Source organism: Meriones unguiculatus, chromosome 2, assembly GCF_030254825.1.
Source record: "Meriones unguiculatus strain TT.TT164.6M chromosome 2, Bangor_MerUng_6.1, whole genome shotgun sequence".
In the NCBI taxonomy this organism is placed as follows: domain Eukaryota; kingdom Metazoa; phylum Chordata; class Mammalia; order Rodentia; family Muridae; genus Meriones; species Meriones unguiculatus.
Genome location: NC_083350.1, coordinates 85853660 through 85880168, shown reverse-complemented (window position 1 = coordinate 85880168; position 26509 = coordinate 85853660). Strand labels below are relative to the sequence as shown.

The window sequence follows — 26509 nt, the reverse complement described above, 5'->3', positions numbered from 1 at the left end:
TAAGCCTATTATCTTATTAGATGTATTACGGGGAAGAACTTTTTAAATAATTATTTTAAGCAGTAACTGACCTCTTAAATTAAAATTATACTTCTGATATACAAAAAGTGAGGTTTACGATTATCTTTGAGAACCTCTAATTTATTAATTCCTAAGAATTTTATCAGTGATGTCACGACTGTTCTCAAATGTACTACTTAGCTCACTGTTTACATAATTTTTATTAAAAAAGCAAAATTCCCAAAATATGCTTGCTGTAGTATTCAAATGTGTATATTAAAATGGATATGAAAAACTACACTATGGACTACTTTCCCGTACTTAGTTAGATCAGTAGATATACATAAAATGCTTAAATGACTGCACATCAGAAAACTACTACTACAAAGCAATCAGGCTGTGGATAAAGTTCACTGGCACCAAGCTTGTTTAGCTTGCACAGATCCTAGCTTCGGTTCTCAGCATTGCAGAAACAAAAGCAAACAAAGAAACACACACATATACATACAGGGGTTGGGAAAGAGAATGGAACAAGAGGGAGGGAAACTGAATGAAGTAATTTCTTTCACCAAACTGAGTCAGCAAAACAAAGGTCTCTTCTATAGTTCCCATCCATTCACACGCTTTTCCTTTGAATGGTCTACGGTGACAACATTGGACAATAAGTAGCGGCTTCTAGCGAAGTCTGTAAAGGTTACCGAAGTGTAAAGCAGGGCCTGCCTAGTGTGTGTGACCTACTAGTCCCACTTCCCCAGCACTGCAAACCAGCCAGACAAGACCACCATCTTCAACACGTCCCCGAGAGCAGTGGTTCCCAGCCTTCCTAACGCTGCAACCCTTTCCTTCAATTCCGCATGCTGTGGTGACCCCCGCCAGAAAATTACTGTCGTTGCTATTTCATAAGTATAATTTTGCTACTGTTTAAATCTTAATGTAAATATATGTGTTTTCTGATGGCCTTGAGTGACCCCTGTGAAAGGGTCATTCAACCACTGCCCTAGAGCTCTGTTTGTTTCCTTTCTTAACAACACATAGGTTAAGTCATAGAATAAATATTTCCACAATATAATCATATAGGAAAGAATTTTATTTGTTTACAGATATCAAAATATAAGCTTGAATTCTTCAATTTACTTCCTGATTTCCCCTGCTTTAGTAGATATAAATTTTCTTTCTATACATTACGAAGTATTCATCAAATCTTTATTTGTATAGTAATAGCAATTAAATAAAACTGGAATCCAGACATTTTTACCATAGCTTTTATTATTATTGTATAAAAGCACATTTGTAAAAGAATCAATTTACCATCTCATGCAGATGAATTATTCTTTATACAGGATGTTCACTGATGAAGCAAATACAATGTCATTATCTCCCATTTTAAAATGTTACCTAATATTATTCACAGATATAATAAAGCACTTATGAATTTAAAAATAAACAAATAGAAACTCTCAACAAAGACACAGGTATGAATTACTACTTATAGGCATTTCTTGGGAACCTTTAAAGTTTGCCCCACAACATCCCTGTGAGGGAAAGAGGTGGATGCATGACAACACATGGGCTTGGACAATGTTACATGTGATAAGATTACATGTAGAGAAGTTGTTATATTTGTTCAGTTTCAAAATAAATAACATCTATGAACCAGCTCTATCCAGAAGTCCAAAAAAACAGGTTGCTTATCTTCATTAGGAAGTTACTTTGATTTTCAACAGACTTTTTTTTTCCTCCATCAAGGGCTTCCCAGTCTTCTGAAGCAAGTATCTTGACATTTTCCAAAGTTCTAAAACAGTAAACTTCTCAAGTCTTTCTCTTCTTTCTCTAGATGGCAATAGTTTAGCTGTTCTCCTCACACAGAATTAAAGTAGGTGTCTTCTTTAAAAAAAGAACTACCTTCTTTTCATTCTTCAATGTTAAAACTGCAGGACTAAGGTTTTTTTTTTTAAACTGGCATGTTTCTTCTGGGGGTTTTTCTCAGTGAGGGATCATTTGCATCTTTTCAATTAGAATAAACTGCAGATCCTCTTCTTCCAAATGAAATGGTGACTTTGCTAAATTCTAAAATAATCAAGGCCAGAGAAGTTTTCCAGCAAGGGAGTCGGGGGGGGGGGGAGGGAACCCATCTTGAAGAACTGATTTTTTTAATTTGGGGGGGGGAGCCAAAACAAAAAAACTCACTATGTAGTAAGTATCAGGCTACAAGTAGAGTCCAGCTTTTCCATAAAAAGGAAAAAAAATGTTCAAGTAGAATTTTTTAAAAAGTGGTAGCTGAAGGAAGGGAGAGAAATCTATCTAGAATTGTGATGTGTATATTTATTTCCTACTGCCCAATATATATCTCCCCAGGAAAATTCAATTCTGTCAGTGTGAGGTCAGGGCTTGACTACCAGCAGGTCCTGTATGTGGTAAGGCTTCTAAAATCCCGCTGCAGAGCTTTCTTTTTCTTTGTCATGGAACCTGAGACTTTGTGGCCCCACGTAATAGTGACAGACCAGCTAATACCTCTTGAAAGAGGTAGCTGGGTGTGGTGTAAACACCTACAATTCCAGCACTTGGGAGGCTGAGACAAGAAGAAATTTCATGGCCAGTATGAGCTAACCAGAGCCTGTCTCAAACGAAACAAAACAAAACAAAGCAACGCAAAAGCAAAGCAAAGCGAAACAGAACAAAGGGTAAACAGTAGCAGTGTGCCTGGAATTAGACAACACACAGGACCTGTTTCATTACAGATATAACGAATTGTTACTACTCATTTTCTGTATTGGGTGGGGAGTACTGTATTTCGTAGAGCATGAGTCCAAAGGTGGTCTCCTATAGTAGTCTAGCTTACAAATTAGCAGAGCCTAAAAAATTCTAGTTACAAAAATGTATTAAGCCACAGGATCAAGTATGTTTTCTAAAAACACATTTTCTAACAAGTGACATTAACCTCATATTATCGACACCACAGTTGTGACCTTGGATTAAAAAAGAACTCAGAAGAACTATTTCTAAAGTTGTAGTTTAAGAGTGTCATGACTGGTGTCTCAGGTACATGGGAGTAAAAATTTTTAATACTGATTCTTTAGGAATTCCTATTATACTATGTGTGCCCAGCTTTTAAAGTGCCCTAGGAGATGACCAAAGCATTCCTGAACTGCTTTAAGGAAGTACATTAAACACTTAAATTGCCTGTGTTTTTAAAAACACAAACTCTCCAAAGCAAACCAAGTGCAACACTGTCAAAATAAAAAGTACATTTAAAAGATCATTTAATATAACCAGTTGACATTTCTATAGTGTAGTAAGAAAAATGTCATTTGCAGAGCAATAATCATACTAGAAATCAATTATCTGGAATGAGTAATTTTAATAGTCAAAGCAATAATATATTTTAAAAATCAGGTAGCAAGTGAGCTCTGTGTATATCCTCTATACAAGAACTACTTCCTATATGATAGGGAAAGAAAAAGAAGACTGAAATTTTCACAGTAAAAATGAGTTATGTTATTTAAAACTATTAATATTTTTATAAGAATTTTTTCCTATCAAGTTTTTTTCCTTTGAAATAATCCACAGATATTGCATAAATATTTGAACTATTATATTGTGGGGCATAAGAGAAGAAATCTTTAATAGGAGTTAGTATGATGGAAAAATGCTAAAAATCTAGGAATATAAGGGAATGAACATGTTTATTCTGAGAAAGATCCACACAAACTGCACGGCTGACATCTGGTGTTCCCCTATGATCAGAAACGAGGTAAGGAACTCCCCTCTTCTCCCTCTTCTTACTTAGTACTTAATACTGTAGTGGCTACAGCTCTGAGTCAGGAAAGTAGGAACACAAGGCATCTAGGTGAAAAGTACAATAAAGCTGTATTAATTGAAAACCTTAATTTTATCCATAGAAAAACCCTAAGAAAGCTACTTTAAAACGATTAAAATTAAGATTGATTTTAATTAATCCTTATAAAAGAATCCCAACAGTTTCTGTGTAGGAATTCAGAAAAACTTCTACAGAATAAACTTGGCTTAGAGGAACTCCAGACTCAATCTTTTAAAAAGAAGGGAAAGGCTATTCAAATAATACTTCCCAATATTAAAGATTAATCTAAAGCTAAAATAACGAAGGCAATATAGCAACAGTGTAAGGACAGAACTGAGAATCCAGAAATAAACCTCCATTTTCATAGTCTTTGTTCAGAATGCCAAGATATTTTCAATGGACAAAGAATGGAAAACTAGACAGTCACTGAGAAAAGAATGAAGGCAAGCTTCTACCTCTTATCATGTGCAAGAAATAGACCAGAGATTCAAACCAAAGAGCTAAAACTCAGAAGAAAATATAAGTGCAGTAAATCTTACAACCTCAGACTAGTCAGTGACTTAACCTATGGCACTGTTAAGCAACTAAAGAAAAGCATATAAATAAATCAGAAACAAGAAATGTTGAAACTTTTGTACTGCAAAGTAAGAAAGAGAGACAGTCTACCGAATTAGTGAAACCATTTGAAATCATTCATATACTAAGGGTTTAATATCTAGACTATATAAATGCTCCCACAAATCAAAAATAGACAAATCTCAATTGAAAGCAGGTAAAGGATCCAAGTAGCCATTGCTCTGAAGATATACAAGTGGCCCAAGGGAATATCACAACATGCTATTTGGGAGATCAAAATCACAACAAAATACAAACGTATCCAAGAGGACAGCTGTCATAAAAAGATGAGAGAGAAGGTTGATGCTCAGTGCGAGCACTTACTCAACACACTTAAGGCTCTGGGTTTAAGGCCAGGAGAAGGAGGGTTGAAGGAGACTAACAATGCAAAGTTCTGGTGCATTGTAAAGAAACTAGAACCCTCACATTCTGTTGACGGAAGTGCAAAATGGTGCAGCTGCCTTCCACAAGGCTGGCAATTCCTCTAAACTGTTAACACTGAAAGAACATATGACTTAGTGCATATTATATGTGAATCATATACATGAGATGTAAAGAATAGGAAAACCCACAAAGACAGAGTAGATGCATGATTGCATAGTGTTGGAGATGGGAGAGAGAATGTATGTGTGGGCAAAAGGGGTAATTCCTAATGGGAGCAGTTTAGTTTTTATCTTGGACAAAGGGCAGGAGAATGGTGAAAATTCACTGTAGTTAAGGTTGCACAATCACATGAATATACTAAAACTGCTGAATTGTACATTTTAATATGTAAATATTAAATAGCATACTCAATATTGTTTAGCATGTGAATTATTTATTTTTAAAGCTGTTATAAAAATAGTAAAGAGAATATTAACAGCTAAGTGAATTTTTTTATAGAATTAGGACATAAAGCTGATTATTCTTCAAATATGTATCTTTGTTAGTTCTACCAAATATGTGTATGTGTTTATGTTAATGAGCAAGTTGAAACAATCTGATGTACCTTGTTATCTCAGTTAATAGCAGGAACAGCAAAGAGCCATTTATTTGTTCAAAGAAATTATTCATTATTTTCTGGGCATCTAAACTAAGTATGTGCAATAACTAGAAATTGAAGTCAAATTGAGAATATCCAAATAGGGAGTTAAACGTTCAGAGGTAACCCTGCCGAGCAGCAATAAAAATTGGAATGGTGAGTGTCTGAAAACCGACACAGGAAAAAGACCTCCCTGGCCAGGTTAGACTCTGCCAGTCCAAACTTCTAGGGATCTCTCTGATGCAATCCAGTCACTTAGCAGATAAGGTTACAGAACACTCTGATTCTCTTTCCACTTTTGTACAATAAAGTGGCTTCTCAACCACGTAAAGGCCAACTTTGCTTCTAATTTTGAACTTGAATACGGGAAAAGTCATAAAAATTAACTAATTAGTCAACAAGCTAAACTGTAATTGGAAAAAGGTAAACTGACATAAATGAACATCGGTTGTACAGTCGTTTCAATAGCAATACCTACACTTTACTTTGTAAGGGAGGCAGTCACAGAACACACTTGCAACATGCTTTAGCAAACTGCCATGTTATTTTCATTGTAAGTAAAAAGCAAGCGTCTCCTGACCTTTGCAGAGGCTGGTTTCAACCAGCTAGCCAAGCAACCAGATGGGTCAAGGGTTACCCAGATGACATCTCTATGACTTTAAGAAGTCAGCATCCTGCACATCCTACTTTACCATAAATCTCACAATGTACATGGCTTGCCTGTCACTCTCTAGGTTTGGTCTTAATCCTTAATACTCCTAACAGTGAAGTCAAATAGAAACAAAAAGCATTTTCCTTATGTGCTGGAGCAGACCTGTCCAGATCACACACCTCTCTCCAATGGAATCCACACAGTGGTTTGCTGAGAGCAAGAAAAAGGGAGGAAGGTTTTAAAGTCCTCCAAGGCAAAAGATCATAATCAAAGTCAGTCTCATCCACAGCCAGTTACCACATATCTAACTACAGCTAGACTGCTGTAAAAAGAAGTTGGCAGCCACTATAATGAATTAATCAATATTTCTTCTCATTAGTAGTAACAACAGGAAAGGGACGAGAAAGGGACCAACCCATACTGGAAGCGCCCTAGAAATCTGGATATCACAAAATAATTTCTTCTTATAAATGAATCTCGGATGACTTCAGAAGAAAATGAACGTTGGTTTTCAAAAATTTAAGACAAAAATTAGGTGTATATACTCAGAAAATTACTCAATCTTAGTCAATAAACTATATTCTTTGTTGCACATTATTTTAAAAGACATGCATTGCTTCTCAGTTTGCAAAGAATGCAGATCAGTATTTAAAAAGCAAATTGACAAGACAGCATTTCTTATGAACTACTATCCTTTGAAAATTATGGTAAAATAAATTCTGTATCATCAAATTGCTGAGTTATGATCTCAAGTTATCTTGGCTTTCACATTAATTCTGAAAAACCTAATATAATTTTTGAGGTTTGACAATAAAGTCACAACTGTAACAGTTAAGGGAACCATTTAATGTGAAATTTTCACCTATAATTTTAACAGTGATAAAAATCACTAATGAAATTAAATCCCAGCTTTATAGATTTATCCAAACAAAAATTATCTACAGCAATTATTTTTATTTTAGCTTATAACCATAACCTTCTACTACTTAAAAAGAAAAGAAATATGCTCGGATGTACTAGTATGTGCTAAGTTGGAACTCTCTTTGAGACAATGTCCCACTATCTAACCTTAACTGGCCTAGAATTCATAAAGATTTCCTTGCCTCTGCCTCTGGAGTGCCAGGATTAAAGGCATGCACCAGCACACCAGACAGTACCTCTTACCCTCTTAACTCGGTACCTCTTAACATTATTTCACTCATTTTTGATTTGTAATATCTGTAAATAAAATAATTACAAACTAATTTATAAAAAGTATATTTTGGTATACTTTAGCTTACTTAAATATAAATACTTCATTTTTTAATAAATTGGTTAAAAGGTTACCCAAAATAGTCAATGAAATTTACTTTTTGAAATTGCACAAAAACCTTTTGATATAATTTCAAGCTAGTCCCTTTCTGAATGTTAGATAATAAACATAAGTACAGTGAATCAACCCAAGTGTTTATTATTATACTGTTTTTATAGCAAGAAGCAATATACTAGCAAATATTTCTACATATACCTTTTAATGATTTGTTGCAAACACACAAGAAGTCGCAGAGAAATCTCAAACAGAATGGAAGATACATGCAGTACCTCCAAGTGCATAAAGTCCAGCAGCACCATGAGAACATATTATCCAAACAACAAAAGAATCCAAATATAATCAGTGCTTGAAAGAGCCTATTTTTCCATTACAATAATCAAACTCATCAAATTTTGTCAGTACAAAAATAGCTTCACAAACTGCTGACATATGTTCTGAACTCTCAAAAAGGGTGACAGCAGCTATTTGTCAATATAATACTGCATCTCTAAGAATCAAAGTTGTAAGTAACAAAATAAAAATGTTAATTTTCAGTAGTATATTTCAGTATCACAATCCAACAACACTACAATAATATAAAACTAATTCTAATAGACTTTAGGTTGTATTAAATCTTATTCTAAAAAATTCAACCACTTTCTAAAATTCCACACAAATAACTTCAGGAAGCAAACAATTACCTTGCATGAGAGGGGAAAACTTTTTCCATAGATACATAGAGGTTAGTCTATTAGGGTCTAGCTACATTTTAGTCCCCAGCTATAAGACTATGGTCTCAAAGGACACTCTAAAAAGTCACTTCAGTCTGTCAATGAGTTTCTCTTCAACCCCCAAAGGATATTATCATTTAAGTTAAAAATAAATTTAAAGAAAAAAGCAATTTAGGAAAGATTTAATCACATATTCTCAAAGGAATTAGTAAACATTTACCCTCACTGTCTTCCTATTTTGCACATCCTAAGCTTTTGAAAGCATTTAGTACAGCAAAGAGTGCTCATTCCTTGAAAAATATTTGAGTAGACTATTATTGCATAGTTTATGACAGGGACATAAAACAGTACTATAGCACTTATGCAAAGAGTACCTAAGAGCCCATATGTTTAAATTTTAATTTAGCCGTGTAGGTTTTAGAAACCAAAAAAAGTAGTAAATGATTCAAGGTAAGGCATTATGCCACTGAATTAGGTAAAAAAAAAAAAAAAAAAAAAGCTTCAATAGCTTAGTACATACATTTCCTTAAGAGTTTCAGATAATTTTAAGAACTTATTGTAAATGAAATTATGTAACTAGAATTTGCTTTAATAATAAATAATAATAAAACAACGGTGGCTGAAGACTTGGCTCAGCGGCTAAGAGCACTAGGTGCTCTTATAGAGACCCAGCTTAGAGAGTTCCCAGCACCAGGTGGCTAACAACAATCTCTAAGGTGCAACTGGACATAGGACACATAAACTAAACTTTAGGATTTAATCTTCTCATCAGCCAAAGGCATGTGATGTTTTACATTATAATTCAGCATGCACAGATATATGCATATATGCATAACCCTGGAACACTTACTACAATAAACTTTACTGATGTTTCTTCTTCTTTTTCAGAAGCCATGAAAATCCAGTTAAAACTACCATAGTTTGGGAAATCCTAAATAATACCGTCTCTGAGGTCTCCTATCTTTGAAAATCAGGGACTCTTACAGTAGCTGTAAATAATCTACCTCACACGGAAATCTTTATTTCAGCCAAGGAAGGCGGTGAATGCAGAATCATAAATCATCAAATTTACTTTTCTAGATGGGAATACTACTATAGCTGGAAATTCTTAAAATAGTAAGAAAAACTCTATGATTACAAAATGGCTTTAACATAATCCTATACTTACATTAATCTACTTGATTTTCTATTTAGAACATTGTCAAATGCTCCATGACAAGTCAGAAGCAGTATCTTTAGGGGAAAAGTGCTTCCTGTCACACACTCCAGAATACAGGAAAAATCAGTAGATGAGGGCCCATTTTAGAGGAATAATAGTAACAAAATGGATTAGCAAAACAACAAACATATAGAAAATGTAGGTGTATAAACTAGAAGTAGCTTTCTATAGATGTTAAATTTAGAAGTTCTTATTTCTACATATCACAGCATTTAGTGCAGATGGCTCAATTTAGGTGTTAAACCAAGTATATAATTACGCTCAGTGCAGTTCAGTCTTTTAAATGGAAATGTTAACTATTACTTAACAGAAAGGAAAATTTTCCTTCCCTACAATAATTTTTCTTTCCTATAATAACATTCTTTATAATTAAATAATGTAATTTTTGTAATGTAATCAAAGAACTGCAAGCTTTTTCTTTTTCTTTTAGATTTATTTATTGTCTATACAGTGTTCTGTCTGCATGTACACTTGCACGCCAGAAGAGGGCACAAGATCTCACTATAGATGGTTGTGGTTGCTGGGAATTGAACTCAGGATCTCTGGAAAAGCAGCCAGTACTCTTAACCTCTGAGCCATCTCTCCAGCCCCTGAACTGCAGGCTTTTATTAAAAACTGTGTTAACTAAATCAACATGGATGTATGGTAGTCAGGTTGAGGAAATACATTTTCCTGTGTTCAGTTATCTTTATAGATAGAGAAAGAAAGCCCTTGCGCTACAGTAATTACAGCCACGAATGGCTCACTGCAGAATGTCTACCATCTTATCAGAGCCATTAGCGTTACAGTACAGCACCCTAACATTTAGAAGCTCCCACTTATTATCAAGAACCATTCTTGATTCCATCCCTCTGCACCCTGCTAAGGAGGCCCCTCAGTGCGGATCTAGTATGTTTAAGATGATGCCTTTATTACTGCAGCTCAATGTAATAAAATCTCACTTAAGAGAGCTTGAAATAGCTCATGTTGCAATTTTTGATCTGTTAAAGAATTTAATTCTCTAAAACTTGGTCTCTCCAAAAAAAAATGTACAGTAAAAAGAAAACTATTTTCTTAATTTTACCTAAAACTATTAAGTAAAAAGCATTTAAATAAGGGTAAAAATTGTTAAGGTAGATAGGCTTTTTAAAAAAAATATTTTCAATTGTGCCATTTCACACTCCTGTTTACAGTCTAATAATACCACAGTGTGGCCAATCATTAATGTAACTAGTTTAAAATACATTTAGATATACTGTATCTTTTAGAATACAAAATTCTTTTAAGATTTAGAAGCAATTCAAGCTTTTTCTCCTGTTGGTATATAAAAACAAATTTGTGTTAACAGGCTTCTGCCTGGTGTCACTTATTTTCTGTGGAAGCATGTTCTGACACCTCCAGCACTATGGTCAAGCTTAACTTTAGACTAGGAATTCTATTGTTTCTAATTACAACCTATAAATCTTAAGTCACATACATGAAAACGGAGAACTGGTTAACAAAAGGTATTCTTAAAAGAAAGAAGGGATTTATGCTTTGCTCCATGGGAGAAGTCTCTCCTATAATTAGCTCCTTTCCCCCACAGATAATGAAAATGTTCATTCAGTCGATCTGAGCAACCAAAAACAAGATAGTAATTAAAGAAGTCTGACCTCGTAATTCACTCAAAGGTTGTAACTTTACAAGTTCCTGTAACCAAATAAACTTCCATATTTATGCATCTTACTTAATCATGATTGCTGAATTGAATGTGTACCTATGTGAAAATGGCAATGCATTCTGAGTTGGTTCAGCCCTTGGCTCTGAGTTCTGTGTCACATCAGGGGTTCTTTCATCATCGGTCCCATTGATGCTTTCTGGTGTTAAAGGAGACTGAAGATCTCCTCCTGCTGATTCCTTTAAAAAAAAAGAGAGAGAAAAAAAAGAGATTAAAAAAAAGTTACACTTTTGTTCAAGCACACATTGTCATCAAATGAATTCTTTGTGATGAGTCAAATTGAAGTTGAAATTTTAATCAGAATTTTTAAAAAGACAACTATTTTTGCAGGAAAGCAACTCAAAAGAAAATTAACCAAAATATAATATAAAATTATGGAAATAATAATATAGATACGTAATTTTAAAACCTGAAAATATTTAGGTTCATAAAAGTAACTAAGTAGAATAACTAACATTCACAGAAGTACTTGAGGAGGAGAAATGGCAGCTGGGCAGGGTGCTGTGTGCCTACAATCCCAGCACGCAAGAGGACGAGGCAGGAACTCAGTGTGCTTAAGGCCAGATGAGCAACACTGCGAGACAGGCAAGGTAGGGGCACTAAGAGCCGCCTTCCTCACATCTGCACTAACTCTAAGGAAGCCTAGAAGGAAATGTCTTTAGTTTCAACCTTTTTTAGCTAAACTAAAACATGCCCTGTTTGTTAAGTGTAACAAACATTCACAAAGGACTCACTCCACCTCATTCTTTCATAATGCAAAAAAGCTGTCAATATCTCTCTTTTCTGCACAAAGTTTGACAGGAAAATCTAGGGGAGAAAATTTATGGTTTTGATATATAAAGAAGATGGAGTTGAGATTTCAGGCAATCCTAACATCCTCTGTTGTAAATTAGTCCCTCTATTTTGTCACCATTCAGAGCCACCATCTCTGAAATCCCATTTCCTGACAATCAAAACAGCTCTTCCACAGGGCATGGTGCATGGCCAGCATGCAGCAAGGCCGTGGGTCTCCTCCATTCCCACCTGACAGGGTGCACCTTTACTTTAAAGAATAAAAAATATTAAATTAAATATTAATTAAATAATTAGATATTAAATAATAAAAACAAGATCGATATTGCGTCTGTGACTTCTGAAATTAACAGACTAAACATGAAAATCTTTGGCAGAGTTCTAAATATAAAATCTAACAGATTAATTTAAACTTTTAATTATGTCAATACTAAGGAATAGCAAAACTGTAAACATTTACAAATACCTCCCACCCCTGGGGGAAAAAAAAAAGAGAAGAAAAGAACAAAAAAAGTAAATCTAAATTTGAACTAACCTTTATTATTTTTTATTTATTTACTAATTTATGTGTAAGTATGTGTGTAAGTGTATGCCATGTGCCTGCAGAGGCCAGAAGAGAATGTGGAATCTCTTGGAGCTAAAGTTACTTGGTGTTGTAAGCTCCCTGGCATAAGTGCTGGAAACTGAACTCTGGTTCTTTGTAGGAACAATTAAGTGCTCTTAGCTACTGAGCCATCCCTCTAGCCCGAGGACATCATGTAAGATGTACTAACTGACCGAAGCTCACGACTAATCGGTAAATCTTCACTCTGCTTACACTTCATACTCAGTAACAGGAGCCAGCTGTACTTTCCTTCAAGAATGTTTATGCCAACTGTACTTATATAATTAATAACTAGATTAAATATTATGTAAATTAATGAAATTTGAATATAAAACTACAGTAATTATTAATTAAAACCAAATGAAATACCTTAAAATGTTTGAAAAGTAAATAGCTATTAAGTAAAATAAAACAGGTGAATTAAGTATATATAGTACACTATGTATTTTTCAATAATGCCACGTATATACCATATAGCAGAGAAATGATATAATAGGATATTCAGATATCTCTACAAGTACCAAGGTTTGACTTGAATTCATCTCTCTGACTTCAGATGCAATGTGACTGGCTGCCTCACCCTCTCTTGCATAATGAACTACATCCCCTTGAACTTCAATCCAAAATAAACCCACCCTTAAAAACAAAAACAAAACAAAACAAAAAACCAACCTTTCAAAACTGAAGAAAGCTTGTAAAGGACAAGTAGTCCTGTGCACACAGACAGGCACTGGAGAAGCCAGAAGTAAACACATAATTCATCCCTCTAAGGGGAGAAGCTGTTTGGCTGTTCTCCCAGATTGCTGGGGGAAAATGTAGTTTACAGTCTGGTAATCCTTTGCTACCTGTTGAGCCAGGCTCTGCCCATATAGCTCAGAGTATTACACTGTTTAATCCCAGACCTTTCCCACCTAAAACTTTGAGCATTGCTTCTTGTGATCCATCCTGTAAGAGATGCCATTTGTTCTTTACAACAGCCTAAGTGACTTCTATGTTATCTTACAGTCAGGTCGAATCCTGCTCCCACAAGTATTTTGACCTCATTCTCCCTAGACCCTTATCCTGAGCATTGTTTCTAAGAAAAGAACCCATTTTATGGACGAAAAAGCTTCAATATAACCATGTTTAAGCTTGGTTATACTAATAGGGCTGATTTAACTGTTATCAAAAAAGCTTTTTTCCAAAATTGTGTTATGCTTAAGTTCAGTAAAAATAAACTGATGTCAGTTTACCAAGAAGCATTGGTCCAACACTGGTTCCCTAAATCAAGTTGAACTGAGTTTCAGTCTTACCTCTTTCCCAGACGTCTGTAAAGCCTTCAGGGACCTCCCAGAACAACTAACTAGTATATTTTATAAGGAAGACAAGGGTGGGATTCAGGTCAACAATATAGTCAAAGGTTTTAGACAGAAATACTGGAAAATTAAAATTATTGAATGTTAACAAAAATTTTAAATAAGGGCTGGAGAGATGGCTCAGAGGTTAAGAGCACTGGCTGATCTTCCAGAGGTCCTGAGTTCAATTCCTGAACTCAATTCACATGGTGGCTCACAACCATCTATAATGAAATCTGTTGCCCTCTTCTGGCGTGCAGGTGTACATGCAAAACACAACATTGTATACATAATAAATAAATAAATAAATCTTTAAACATTTTTTTAAATAAGAATCTTTTAAAACAGTGCATCAACCTTCCTAATACTGCAACCCTTTAATACAGTTCCTCATGTTGTCGTGACCCAACCACAAAATTATTTTCATTCTACTTCACAACTGTAATTTTGTTACTGTTATGGATTGTAATGTAAATATTTTTGGAGATAGAAGTTTGCCAAAGGGGTTGCAACTCACAGGTTGAGAACCACCACTTAAAACCATTTTTCCTCACACTCCCTCCCAACCCCAATAGATAGTGGGGACTGAATCTAGGACCTCTTGCAGATTAAACAAGCACTGCATCACTGAGCTACATACAGCTCAACCCTGTTGTGGTTGTTGTTTTAAAACTTACTGTTATTTTAAGGCAGAATCGTATGTATTTAAATTGTCCAGCCTGGCTCTGAGCTCAGTCTGTTGCCCAGGCATACTCTACAATCCTACTGCCTCAGCCTCCAGAGTACTTGGGATTACAGTCCTGTTCTTCAAGCTTTTACTTTCTTTCCTGACTAGGAGACCAACAGACAAAAAAGAGCCTGTACCCCAACAGTCTCCTGCTCCCCCCCCCAATATTCCACTGTTCTAGACTTTATCTAGACACAGAGCCTATACAGACTTGACTATATTACAATGCTGCTTTGTCAGGCTCATGCTAGCTTTATTCTCTCCATACTATGCCAGGAGTATACACAGCCTTCACTTAAGAGTCTAGGAATATGAAGTGGCTAACTTTTGTCTATATGCCAGACTCCTTTGATTTCAGGTCTTGAAAGAGAAGATGGAATGATCTGTTTATTTATAGCATTTCTTACCTAAGACCACTCACATCAATAGCTCCTGAAAAAGAGTCAGAAATACTAATAGCTAGGCTCCATCTTAGATCTATTAAATAAGAACCTGCAGTGTGCTTTAAGAAGACTTCAAGAGAAGTCTGATGCATATTGTACTGGCTGGCCTTTGTCAACTTAATACAAGCCAGTCATCTGAGAAGAGAGGATCTCAATTAAGGAGGTGCTTCCATCAGACTGGCCTGCAGGCAGGCCTGAGAGGCATCATGACTAATGATGTGGGAAGGCCCAACCCACTATGGGCAGTGCCACTTCTAAGTAGGTCCTGCGTTATATAAGAAAGCGAGTTGAGCAGGCCATGAGGAACAGTAAGGAGAGCTCCTCCATGGCTTGTGCCTCAGTTCCTGTCTTCAAGTTCCTGCCTTGGTTTCCCTCAATGGACTGTGACCTAAGTTATACAAACCAATTTTACCAAAGGAATAGAAACCCTAAAACACACAGCATCTATGTTTTCCTGACAACTATTATGTGCCAACTATTTAAAGATTTTATAATTCTTATCCCCACCATTATAACCACATCAACATCAACAGGTGCCTATAATGATTAAAAATTTACGATGCATGAGCATTTTCTTTTTAAAAGATTTTTTATTAATTATTTATACATTATTCTGCGTGCACGTATGCCTGCATGCCAGAAGAAGGTGCCAGGTCTCATTATAAATGGTTGTGAGCCATCATGTAGTTGTTGGGAATTGAACTCAGGACCTTTAGAAGAGCAGCCAGTGCTCTTAACCTCTGAGTCATGTCCCCAGCCCACATTTTCTAACCCTTATTGAATTATCATAATAAGTCTGAGAATACGTTGGTCTTATTCCCATTTTTTATGTGCACACTCCCTATCAACATTTGTCTAATTCACAAAGCTAATAAAGCTTGGTGCCAAGATTACAGCCTGGCTCTAAAGCACACACCATTCAGTAAGCAGGAGGTACCACTGTCTCATCACATTCGCCCGTGCTACAGACGCATAAGCACTCTTGGGTTAAACGTCTTTCCCAATCACTGAAAACAATTAAGTCCATCTGTCTTGAAAACGTGTATGCTTTTGTTCTGTGTTTTAATTTTCTGTTTGTTACGTGTTTCTTGAGGTAGGAGGGAAAATAAGGTGTGGAGGGTGAGAGAGAAGGACAGAGGGAGGGGATGGGGAAAGAAAGGCCACACGAGTGTTCCAGCACGAGGTGTCAAGAGTCAAGAGTTGGGCCTCCCCTCCATACTGAGGTTACAGGCATGTTTCAAGTGATTTTGCACACTGAGCATCGTGGGCTCCCTGTCTCAGTTTGTTTTTGTTGTAGTGCTGGCCATCCAACCTAGAGCATGGTATAGAAGCAATCTCTCCCTATCACTAAACTAATTCCTATCCCAAACACTGAAAAACTACTAACTCGCACACTTTGTCTCCTCAACAACAAACAAACAAAACTAAGCAAAGGTTTTGACTGTCTACTATCATCAGTTATTCCAGTTACATTATTTTATTCAAACAAAACAGAAGCATTAGATTATCACAAATGCAGGAAAAAAGAAGAAAGAGGAATTGTTTTTTCTGCTTTTCTCTCTAGCTCCTACACAGTAAGTTAATAGTCTTCAAATATTTGAAAAGATAAATTAAAGCCTATATTTCAAAGGTTGATTACATTAAGATATTCTTTATTCTTTTTATATCACAGCATTTTTTTCAAATACGATCATCTTTTCTATACTGGTTTAATAAAAACAAGTTTAAAGACAAGAAACTAGCTTACTAACTTAAAATTGTTTACAATCAATTAAACACAATGTTAAGTTATAATTGGAGAAACAGTAACTAAATACAATGATAGTGCATTATCCACTACAATGTTAAGAGATTTTTGTGGATTCACTTACTGAATGTGCTGTTTGTTGCATCTTTCAGTAACAACAAAATCACTCACCTAAAGCACCAGAACTCCCAATACATACTGGCACAGAATTTTAAATGGCTTTGTGCTTTAAGGAATCACTGGAGTTAGCAGAGCATTTGAAAGAGATGCAGCATAGTTTCTCAAAGATCACCCAAATTACCCTAGGATACTCCAAGTATGAAAGAATCTGCAGTAAAGGTTTAGTCTATGAGGAAAGTGCACTTAGCAGAACTCTCCTAATTAAAATAAAAGTGAACTCTTTATACTTAAGTGAGGCTTAGCAAACAAATGTAAGTAATTTTAAGATCAGGAAGAACAAACCATATGCCTTGTATTTTACAATGTTTTATATTTTGTAATGTTTTGATTTTTAAATTATTATTATTGTTATGGGGGTGCACAAGCTACGGCAGGTATGTGGGGTACAAGGACAAGAAGGTGGGTTCTCCTCTGCCACCTTCTGAGTTCTGAGGAGAGAACCCAGGTTGTCAAAGCTGCATATACGCAGCTCTACTCATCTCAATTATCCAATATTTTGTAATACTTTGACTAGATAAACTATCTCTCTCCCCTAGAACTAACCAATTCTTACAGAAACTAAGAGCCTAGTGGGGAACACACCTTTGATGCCATATTAGCCAGGCCAGTTTCAAAGGAACCTGTTTCTTTTTTTTTTTTAACTTTTATTAATTACATTTTATTCACTTTGTATCCCCCTATAAGCCCCTCCCCTTCCCTTCCCGATCTCACCCTCCCTCCCCCTTCTTCACGCATGCCCCTCTCCAAGTCCACTGATAGGGGAGGTCCTCCTCTCCTCCTTCTGATCTTAGTCTATCAGATCACATCAGGAATGGCTGCATTGTCATCTTCTGTGACCCGGTAAGGCTGCTCCCCCCTCAGGGGGAGGTGATCAAAGAGCCAGTCAATGAGATTATGTCAGAGGCAGTCCCTCTTCCCATTACTATGGAACCCACTTGGACACTAAGCTGCCGTGGACTACATCTGCGCAAGGGTTCTAGGTTATCTCCATGCATGGTACTTGGTTGGAGTATGAGTCTCTGTTTCTGCCTAGTACCACAGAAACAGATTCCTCTGTCTCAATCACCCAGAGCCAGATGAAAGCCAGACAAACTGAGAGCCAGTGAGCTTGTTCAAACCAGCCAGTCCTGAACTGTTTTTGTTGTTCCTCCACTTTTCCCTTGAAATACCAGCAGGTGCCCTTGGCTTTTTCTGCCTCCTAACTGTTCCCTGCAGGCTTTCCCATGTGGCTCTTCATGATGTGTCACACCTTACTTCTAGGACACGGTTTTTGTTTATCTGTTTTTCTGAGCCTCTAGGTAGCCAAATTTGTCTCACCACTGCTTACATAAAAGAACAGGGACAGAAACACAGGTTGATCATCTTATACTTTTGCTCTTCTGTTGTTGGCATGTAAAAGTTATCTGAGTTAATGCTGATAACGTTTAAACATATTCTGTAAATGCTGGTATCTTCTCTGTCAGCAAAGATTAACTACACAATGCACTTCTGTATCTACTTTGGTAATTTACTCTGCAGTTATTCCTCCAAGCCTCACTATGGCCTGAGGAGTGAGTCTGAAGAGTGCAAGACACACGCATGAAGAGAGACATGACACACACCTGTGAAGGAGTACTGGTCAGTTCCATCTTCTCCTGAGACTTCTCCTTTGCAAGCCGAGCAGCTTCTTTAAATTCCTGAAACTTTTCTGCAAACTGAAGGCACAGAGACTATATACATTAACCAAGTAATAGTATGACACAAAGCCCACTTACCCTTAGTTCCCTTCATTTTCTGAACTGACTCTTACATAAACAGTCTCCCAGCAAATACAGCACAGAGTATGAAAAAAAGCCTCAACTCAAAAAGTTATACACAAGCACTGTGACAAATCTTATTCAAAACATCACCACTTATACTCTAACTTCTTTGGTTATTAAGAAACAGTTTATTAAGGTTCACATGAGTAGTAGAGTCAGTAGGCAGGCACATTCTATGCTTTTGTTTTTAATTACTAAGAAAATGTAATCACTTAAATATATCTACTACACATCAAAATGTGAAAAAAGTTTTTAACTGTCAATAAAAGGTAAGTATTCATATTATGTAAGTCATAGTTATATTACATACCACAATATTTACTATTATCACCAACAAATAAAAAAATTCATTAGCAAATATTTCTAAACAATCAATTCCATAAGAGAAAGCAGTAATAAAGTTTAAAAAAAGAAGAAAAAGAATAACATAAAAAGTTAAGATGAAAAAAATTATTCATGAAAGGCTAATTCTTAGAGACCCACAGGAACACTCTATAATGTATAGTACTACTTATGTTTGCAGCAAGCTACTCTCTGTCACTACATTCAGAGTTGTCAGGTGGGCTACAAAATAAACCTGAAAACCTGAAGTCTCCATGTCACTTGAATGTGAACTGTATCACGTATTTAACATTCAATCAAACACTCAAATGCTATGAGTCCCAACTAGTAATAACTGGCTAAAAGTATACTTTAACTTGAAGGGAAAAATTCTTGAATAATAAAAGCCATTCCCAGATATATACACTCAAACAACTAAGAGGAGGTGAAAACGAGACTGTTTGATTGACATGTTTTAACTTCTAGCTACTAGGAATCGTGTAATGGAAGGATTTAGTTTATTGCCAAAAATACTTAAGCATAACTAGAGACATTTCATGAAAATTTGTTTCAGAAACCAACTTACAATTTAGTTCTTTGTTGTAAAAATCATGAAATTCATGTAGTAGAAACTACTTATAAATTCGCTCCTTTAGCAGACAACCTAAAGAAATCTCTATAAAGTATCCAAGTATTGGCTAAAGTATTAGAAAAAGCATGTAACTTCTCAAGATTTTTTGGTTTTGTTTTTGTTTTTTGAGACAGGATTTCTCTGTGTAGCCTTGGCTAACCTGGACTCGCTTTGTAGACCAGGCTGGCCTTGAACTCACAGAGATCCCCCTGCCTCTGCCTCCCCAAATGCTGGGATTACTAGTGTGCACCACCACACCCAACTCAAGATCAATTCTAGAAGAGTAATACTCATGGATTGCTATACTGAGAAATTTTGATCTAAAAACCCTATACCACAGTTCAAAAACATATTTAGAGAGAAAGACTTGTTAAGAGCAATCAGACCAGGTACCATTTATACTATAAGCACCTTACGAGAATGATTTAATAATTAGAAGGACAACAGTTAATTTAGAGCTTTAAACTTTAATTTTATTGAAAACATCCATGAAAAAAGAATGTTTACAACTAAAACAGAAGAAAATAGATTATTTTGACTACTAAACTATCTAATTATAAAATCAAGTCACTAAATATTCACAAAAGTGTAAAACCCTTAAAATAACTTCTTTTACAGGCTCTAAACAATTTCTACAATAAATAAGGGTTAATATAAATATGAACTGTGTCTACCTACATTACATTACATTGCATTCGAAAAATTTAATTTTCAGATCCTCCCTACACCAAAGCTCCTATAAGCATGTGCACTGAGGGCAGAGCCTTTAACAAAAGAACTAACAGAGAAGTTGTAGCATAAACCTTTCCATTCGTAGACAAAGAGTCTGGAGAGCAAGGCGCATCTATTCATCTGATCATCCGGCCCTTTGTGACTACTTCTCTTTCTCATGCACTTTTTCCTTTCTTTCTACTCTTTCTATGTAATATACACAAGAACTCAAGGCACTTCTGATGTAAGCATGGTGGCTTTATTTAAAGGCAGGAGAACGGTTTTCTTTCCAGTGTTTATCCTGGCAATGTTCTGCATTTTAGGTCATTCTGGTCATTGTTATTCATTTGATCAGCATTACTTAAGTGCCCACTGGTCTCACTCTGTACTGCAGACTGTTCAGAGACCCTACATCCAGGCAAATCAGAGTCTTCTCAAAAACATTAACATATGACTACTGTCATATTAAGGAACAAACAATAAAACAACAAAATTCACCTGAAATCTACATTGCTGTCAACTTTAAAATTTATGCTAAAAATTGGAAGAGCTGATCTCTGCTTATCTTGCAGACCATCTCCAACTTAAGGGTACTGTACTTTGAGCAAAATCCCTTCTGAAGATGGTTCCCACCTTTTAGTTCCTGCCACAGATAATTCACTACAAAAAGCCCTTTTCTTCTTCATAATCCAATGATATTTTATTTTAATATTATATTTGTATCTATTTAACATTTACTATATCAATATTCTTATATTAAAGGCTCTATAGTTCTTAGAATATTAAATAAATGTCCTCCTGTATTTTCTACCCTCCACTTGCTACTATATATTATGACCACACTTTAAAGATAAAGATTTCCACAAAGATCTACGAAATAACTTACTTTTGAAAGATGATGCTCAGAGGAGAATCCCAGTCCATAAACAGTGTTTGCCCGGCTATCAGCCCACTGGCCAAATTTTTGAGATGTTTTAGTAAATGTCATGTTTGGAGTGATAGTGCTATTTATTATTGCCTGAAATATAAAACAAAAAGAAGTAGCAAACCAAAAATAAGCAAATAGGCATTTAAGTGCAAGATAATTTAGCTACATAAAAAGGGATCACTTGTAACCCACAAAGTTAAATATATAAAAATAATTGTAGTGGTGGCAATGTAGAAATATATGACTAGTAGAACTATAGATATATTTTTAATGATCCAAAATATTTAAAGGTGTCTGTGTGTGTCTGTGTATGTGTGTTTAGAAAGGAAGGGTGTGTGTATGTGTGCGTGCATGTGTTCAAGTGAGCATATGCCTATGGAGGCTACAAACCTCAGATGTCCCTGTGTGCTGTGCCTATGGAGGCTACACAACCTTGGGGTTGTTCCTCAATAGCTGTCCAACTTGGTTTTGGAGAAAGGATCTCTCACTAGGACCCGGGGCTTGCTGATTAAGTTAAGTTGGCTGGCTAGCAAGGCCAAAGAATCCACCTGCCTCCACCTCCACAGTGCTGAGATTAGAAACATATACCACCTAGTCTAGCTTTTTTACATGGGTGCTGGGGATAGAACTCAGATCCTCATATCTGCACAAGCATGCAGTCTACTGACTGAGCTAGCCAAGCCCCCAAAGATGTACCTTGTAAAACCAACATATTTTACAAGCTAATAATGGACAGATGTTTCTTTTATCTTGCTTTTAGGACTAATGCTCCTTTTAGGTAGTGTGGCCATCAAATCCAGCACCTTGCATAAACTAGAAAAGTGCACTAGCACTGAGCCTTCAAACAGGTTTAAATGTGGCCAAGTTCTTTCCTTTGAATGTTTAGGACCAATATTTATTAATTCGAATGCTATGCTCTGAAAACAAATAGGCTTTACTCTTAACAATCTCTCAAAAATAAATGTATAAGGGGCTGGAGAACCATCTCAGTGGTTAAGAGAACTAGCTGCTCTTCCAGAAGACCTGGGTTCAATTTCTAGCACCTAGATAGCAGTTCACAACTGTCTGCAACCAGTTCCAGGGTCTATTGAGCTCTTCAGGCAACAGGCACAAATGTGGCACATTGGCATGCAGGCAGGCAAAACACCCACACATATTAAATTAAATTAAAGAAAAAAATAGAATGTATGAATGAATTAAAATGATTCTGATATGCTCTTTGGGTGGATGACACCTAAATGAACATCTGTACAAAGTCCCAATTTATTTCTAATATCAGAGATCAGACCTCTACTCTTGCCTGATGCGTCTAAAACAAAAAGGGGGAACTGTAGAGAGCTGCGGAATGCTACGCCTTAAAGATGGAGCTGGTTTCCGCCTTCCACCTTCCCGATGGTGAATGCTCTCTGTCACGAACAACTCCACATTTGGCTAAGGCCGAGGATCTGGCTTGCTTCCATGTATGTGGACCTATCTGCATTGCCCCCGTGGCACGCCTGGGTTGGCTACCCAGAGGCTATTTAAGCTGTGGGCTGGCTTTCCCCAGGGTCTGAGGATTGTTCAATGTTCCTGAATAAACTGCACTGAAAAAAAAAAAAAAAAGATTCTGATATTTTTCAAATATATGATAAAGCTTTATAAAATCTCATTTACACAAAACATATTTATATACTAAAAAGGGCTTTCAATCACCTAGTAGGGTTAGTAGGGTTGTTTTTTTCTCTACTCATGGAAAACAAAAACAAAAAACGAACTCCCAAGACATATTTTCATTTCTTTTCTCATAAAATAACAGATTGGTGGTAATTCAGACATAATTTCTCAGAAAAAGTGGCATTTTTAACATGTTAATGAAAATTAAGCCTGGAGACATAACGTCAGGTATCATCACATATTAATTCATGTTCTCTGGCAGTGCTGGAAAAGAAAAGTGATCATTTTTAGTTGGGTAGTCTAGTGTCCCCTATCGTTAAGAAATAAAATTCCACCAATAACAAAAACACACATGTCAGATTCAGAAGTTGTCATGTAGCAAACCAGTAAATGAGAAATAAAAAGCCAGCATTTTCTGAAAAACTTTGTTTACCAAGTGAAAAATACTACAAAGGTAAAATATTTATGAGCTACCAGGTACTGATGAACTCCCAAGGAGGACATATGGACATATGGACTACAGAAAAAGACAATACAACAGAAACTGACTCCCTCCTTTCTACAAGACATGGATGTGCTATCTGTTGTTATATGAGAGTTTAATCTTTGTACAAAGTTTGTATATTTATAAAGCTTCCTCACCATGTAGTCAGAAACGGCTTCAGCCAGCATATCATTGTGGGGATGTAAAGCGGCTAACAATTATTTAAACTTGTAGAGTGGTCATCAATAAAAGACTAGGGGTTGGAAAGGCGGGTAAGTGGTTTAAAGCATGTGTTGCTATTAGAGAGGATCTGGGTTTGATTCCTAGCACCCACACAGCAGCTTACAACCATCTCTAATTCCAGTTTCAGGAGATCTGATGCTCATCTTTGTCCTCCACAGGCACCAGGCACACACATACCTTACACACATGCAGGCAAAAAAGTCATACATATAAAATAAAATGATCTTAAAAAGTCTTTAAAGAAAGAGTAACTATTACAAAAGACTATAAACAAGCAACAAAGGATCACGGTTTATTTAATGTTTTCTAAGTACCTATTAGGCACCAAGCACAGTTTTAGAAATTTGATACGCAACAGTAAGAGAAGCAATGCAGTCACAGTTTTCATTCTCTAAGAGTTGACTGGGGCAAAGTAAAGAAATAACTAACAGTGGAATTTCAGAGCAAGCTAAGAGCTATGAAGCCCTGAAAGGATGTGATAGAGCAAGCAAATGAAGACCAGCAAGCATGTGGTGGTCTTCAGTGCTCTCCAAGAACATGTGAGGAAGGACCAAGGGAAAAAGGGCATTTGGGCATCTGATCTCACTAATTCTAAAAGGCAGGGTAATTATACATTTACTAAGCAACAAGAAAAACTAACCAATGTGCTGGTGGACATTGGTGCTCATTTCAACCACTTCAAACTAACTTTTTTATGTCTTGTTAAAGAGATCCATTCTAATGTCCATTCAGAACCTTGTTTCTCTATTATTAGTTCTTGAATCACTGAATAAAAACATTAAATAATCCTATTCTTGAGAACCATTTCAGGTTGGAGTGATGGCTCAGAGTTAGGAGCACTGGCTGCTTTTACAAAGGTCCTGAGTTCAGTTCCCAGCAACTACATGGTGGCTCACAACCATCTATAGTGAGATCTGGTGCCCTCTTCTGGAATGTAGGCACACATGCAGACAGAACACTGTATAAATAAAATTTTAAAAATCTAAAAAACAAATCATTTCTTAAATTTTTTGACTAAAACAGAAGAAGTTTTCAAAAGAAAAATTTCAGTGCTTTAAAATAAAAAATTCTCAAACCTAGAATTTGTAACCTTTTTAAGGTAAAGAGGGAAAAAAAAAAGTGTGTCTTCAGGAATGCTTTGAACCTGGCTAGGCCACGCCAGTGTCTCTACAGTATAATCAGAAAACTAAAGCAATCCCTAGGATGGCACACACCTTTAATCCCAGCATTTGGAAGGCAGAGGCAGGCAGAGCTCTGTGAGTTCCAGGCCACGAAGAGCTAAGCACTGAGGACCAGTCCCCCCCCCCCCCACACACACACACAGAAAGGAAACAAAGAAGTTGGGGGAGAAACTGTCTCACCTGTACAGTTTAAGGAAAAAAGGAATAAATGAACATTTTCTACTTAGGGGTCTCTGGGCTTCTAAAACAATGATGACACAGAAAAATGGAGCTGAGATAGTAGGAAAAACCTAAAGTATATTTAATTATTTCAATGCAATTTCTCTTCCTAAACATGAACTGCTTCAGTTGACCTTTATTTCCATTTAACCCTTTCTAAACCCCATCTCATAAAAGTTTATTATATTTGTAGTTTGGTTCAAGTGATACAATAGATTACAGAAACTAATTAAGTAGGGAAAATAAACTAGCAGTCTAAAGCCTGAGATGGTATTTAATATCTGTTGTATTTCACTAAACCAAACAGTTATAAGCAGTTACTCTTCATTAAATAATGTGCCACATAAATTATCATCACCATACTTATTTTAAGCCATTTGTGTAAAAGAGAAAGGAAGACATTGTTTGGATAAACACACGCTAATCATTTATACGTAAGACACAAAGTACATATAGCCCTGAGGGCCTATATTCTATTAAGACTTCAACACAAGGGCTGCTCCTGAGATAAACCTACTGTCCCTCAGCACTGCCTGTCCCCTCCTTCTTCCCCTTCCCTCCTCTCTCTTTTCCGTGGTAGTGGTGGTGAATGACACTGAACCAAAGGCTTTATGAACAGTAAACAGCCCTCCCTTTAAGACAGTTAAAAAGACAAGGAATGAGCACGATGAAAACTCAGTCTTCAAGTTTAGTATTAAGTAAAATGATCTTTTGGTCCCCAAACCATACAAGGTCAAATGGAAAATTACTAGCCTAGTAATATTAATGTGTTCCACAGAGCACTTACCATAACCATTGCACTTGTTGTTACTTTAAAAAATGTGTATATACTGTGTGTATGTGCACATGCATGGCCTGTATGTCAGGACCCCAGGACTGTCGGGCTCGATGACAACCGCTTCCCCCAGAGTGACACTCTGCTGCGCACCGTGCTTTTTTTAATAGCTATTTGTTTATTACGTATACAATGTTCTGTCTGCATGTACACAAAAAAAAAAAAAAAAAGGGCACCAGATCACATTATAGATGGTTGTGAACCACCATATGGTTGCTGGGAATTGAACTCAGGTCCTCTGGAAGAGCAGCCAGTGCTCTTAACCTCTGAGCCATCTCTGCAGCCCCACATTGTACTTCTTAAACCTATTTATCTTCATAGAAATATTCTGGTATGCTATTGCACACACTGTTGTCAAGATCCTTCTTACATGCTAGAATACAGAGGCATAGACTTAAATGCCTTGTGCAAGGTCATATGGCTGGCAAATCAGAATAGGCACAAGTCTCCTGTCCTGCTCCCTGTCTTGTCCTGCTTCTAATGTCTATCGCATTTGTCCTTCGGAATGAGGATTTGGCATCTTCCCTAAGGTCTTCCTTATTGTTTAGCTTCTTTAAGAGTATAGATTTTAGTGTTTATCCTATATTATATGGCTAATATCCACTTATGAGTGTCTTTCTGCTTCTGGGCTACCT

At 36.3% G+C, this 26509-nt stretch overlaps 2 protein-coding genes across 3 annotated transcripts in view; one reads left to right on the top strand and one right to left on the bottom strand.

The window, feature by feature from the left end:
* Homer1 (homer scaffold protein 1) overlaps positions 1–26509 on the bottom strand; it is a 96108-nt gene that overhangs the window by 33957 nt on the left and 35642 nt on the right. For both annotated transcript variants that reach the window (XM_060377795.1, XM_060377794.1), the window contains exons 3-5: positions 21218–21349; positions 18471–18563; positions 11082–11221 (exon numbers count right to left, since the gene is read on the bottom strand). In XM_060377795.1, coding sequence (XP_060233778.1) covers positions 11082–11221; positions 18471–18563; positions 21218–21349 — 365 coding nt within the window. The remainder of the gene's footprint in view (positions 1–11081; positions 11222–18470; positions 18564–21217; positions 21350–26509) is intronic.
* The window catches only part of Jmy (junction mediating and regulatory protein, p53 cofactor), a 175499-nt gene that overhangs the window by 131441 nt on the left and 17549 nt on the right, over positions 1–26509 (top strand). The window lies entirely within an intron of this gene.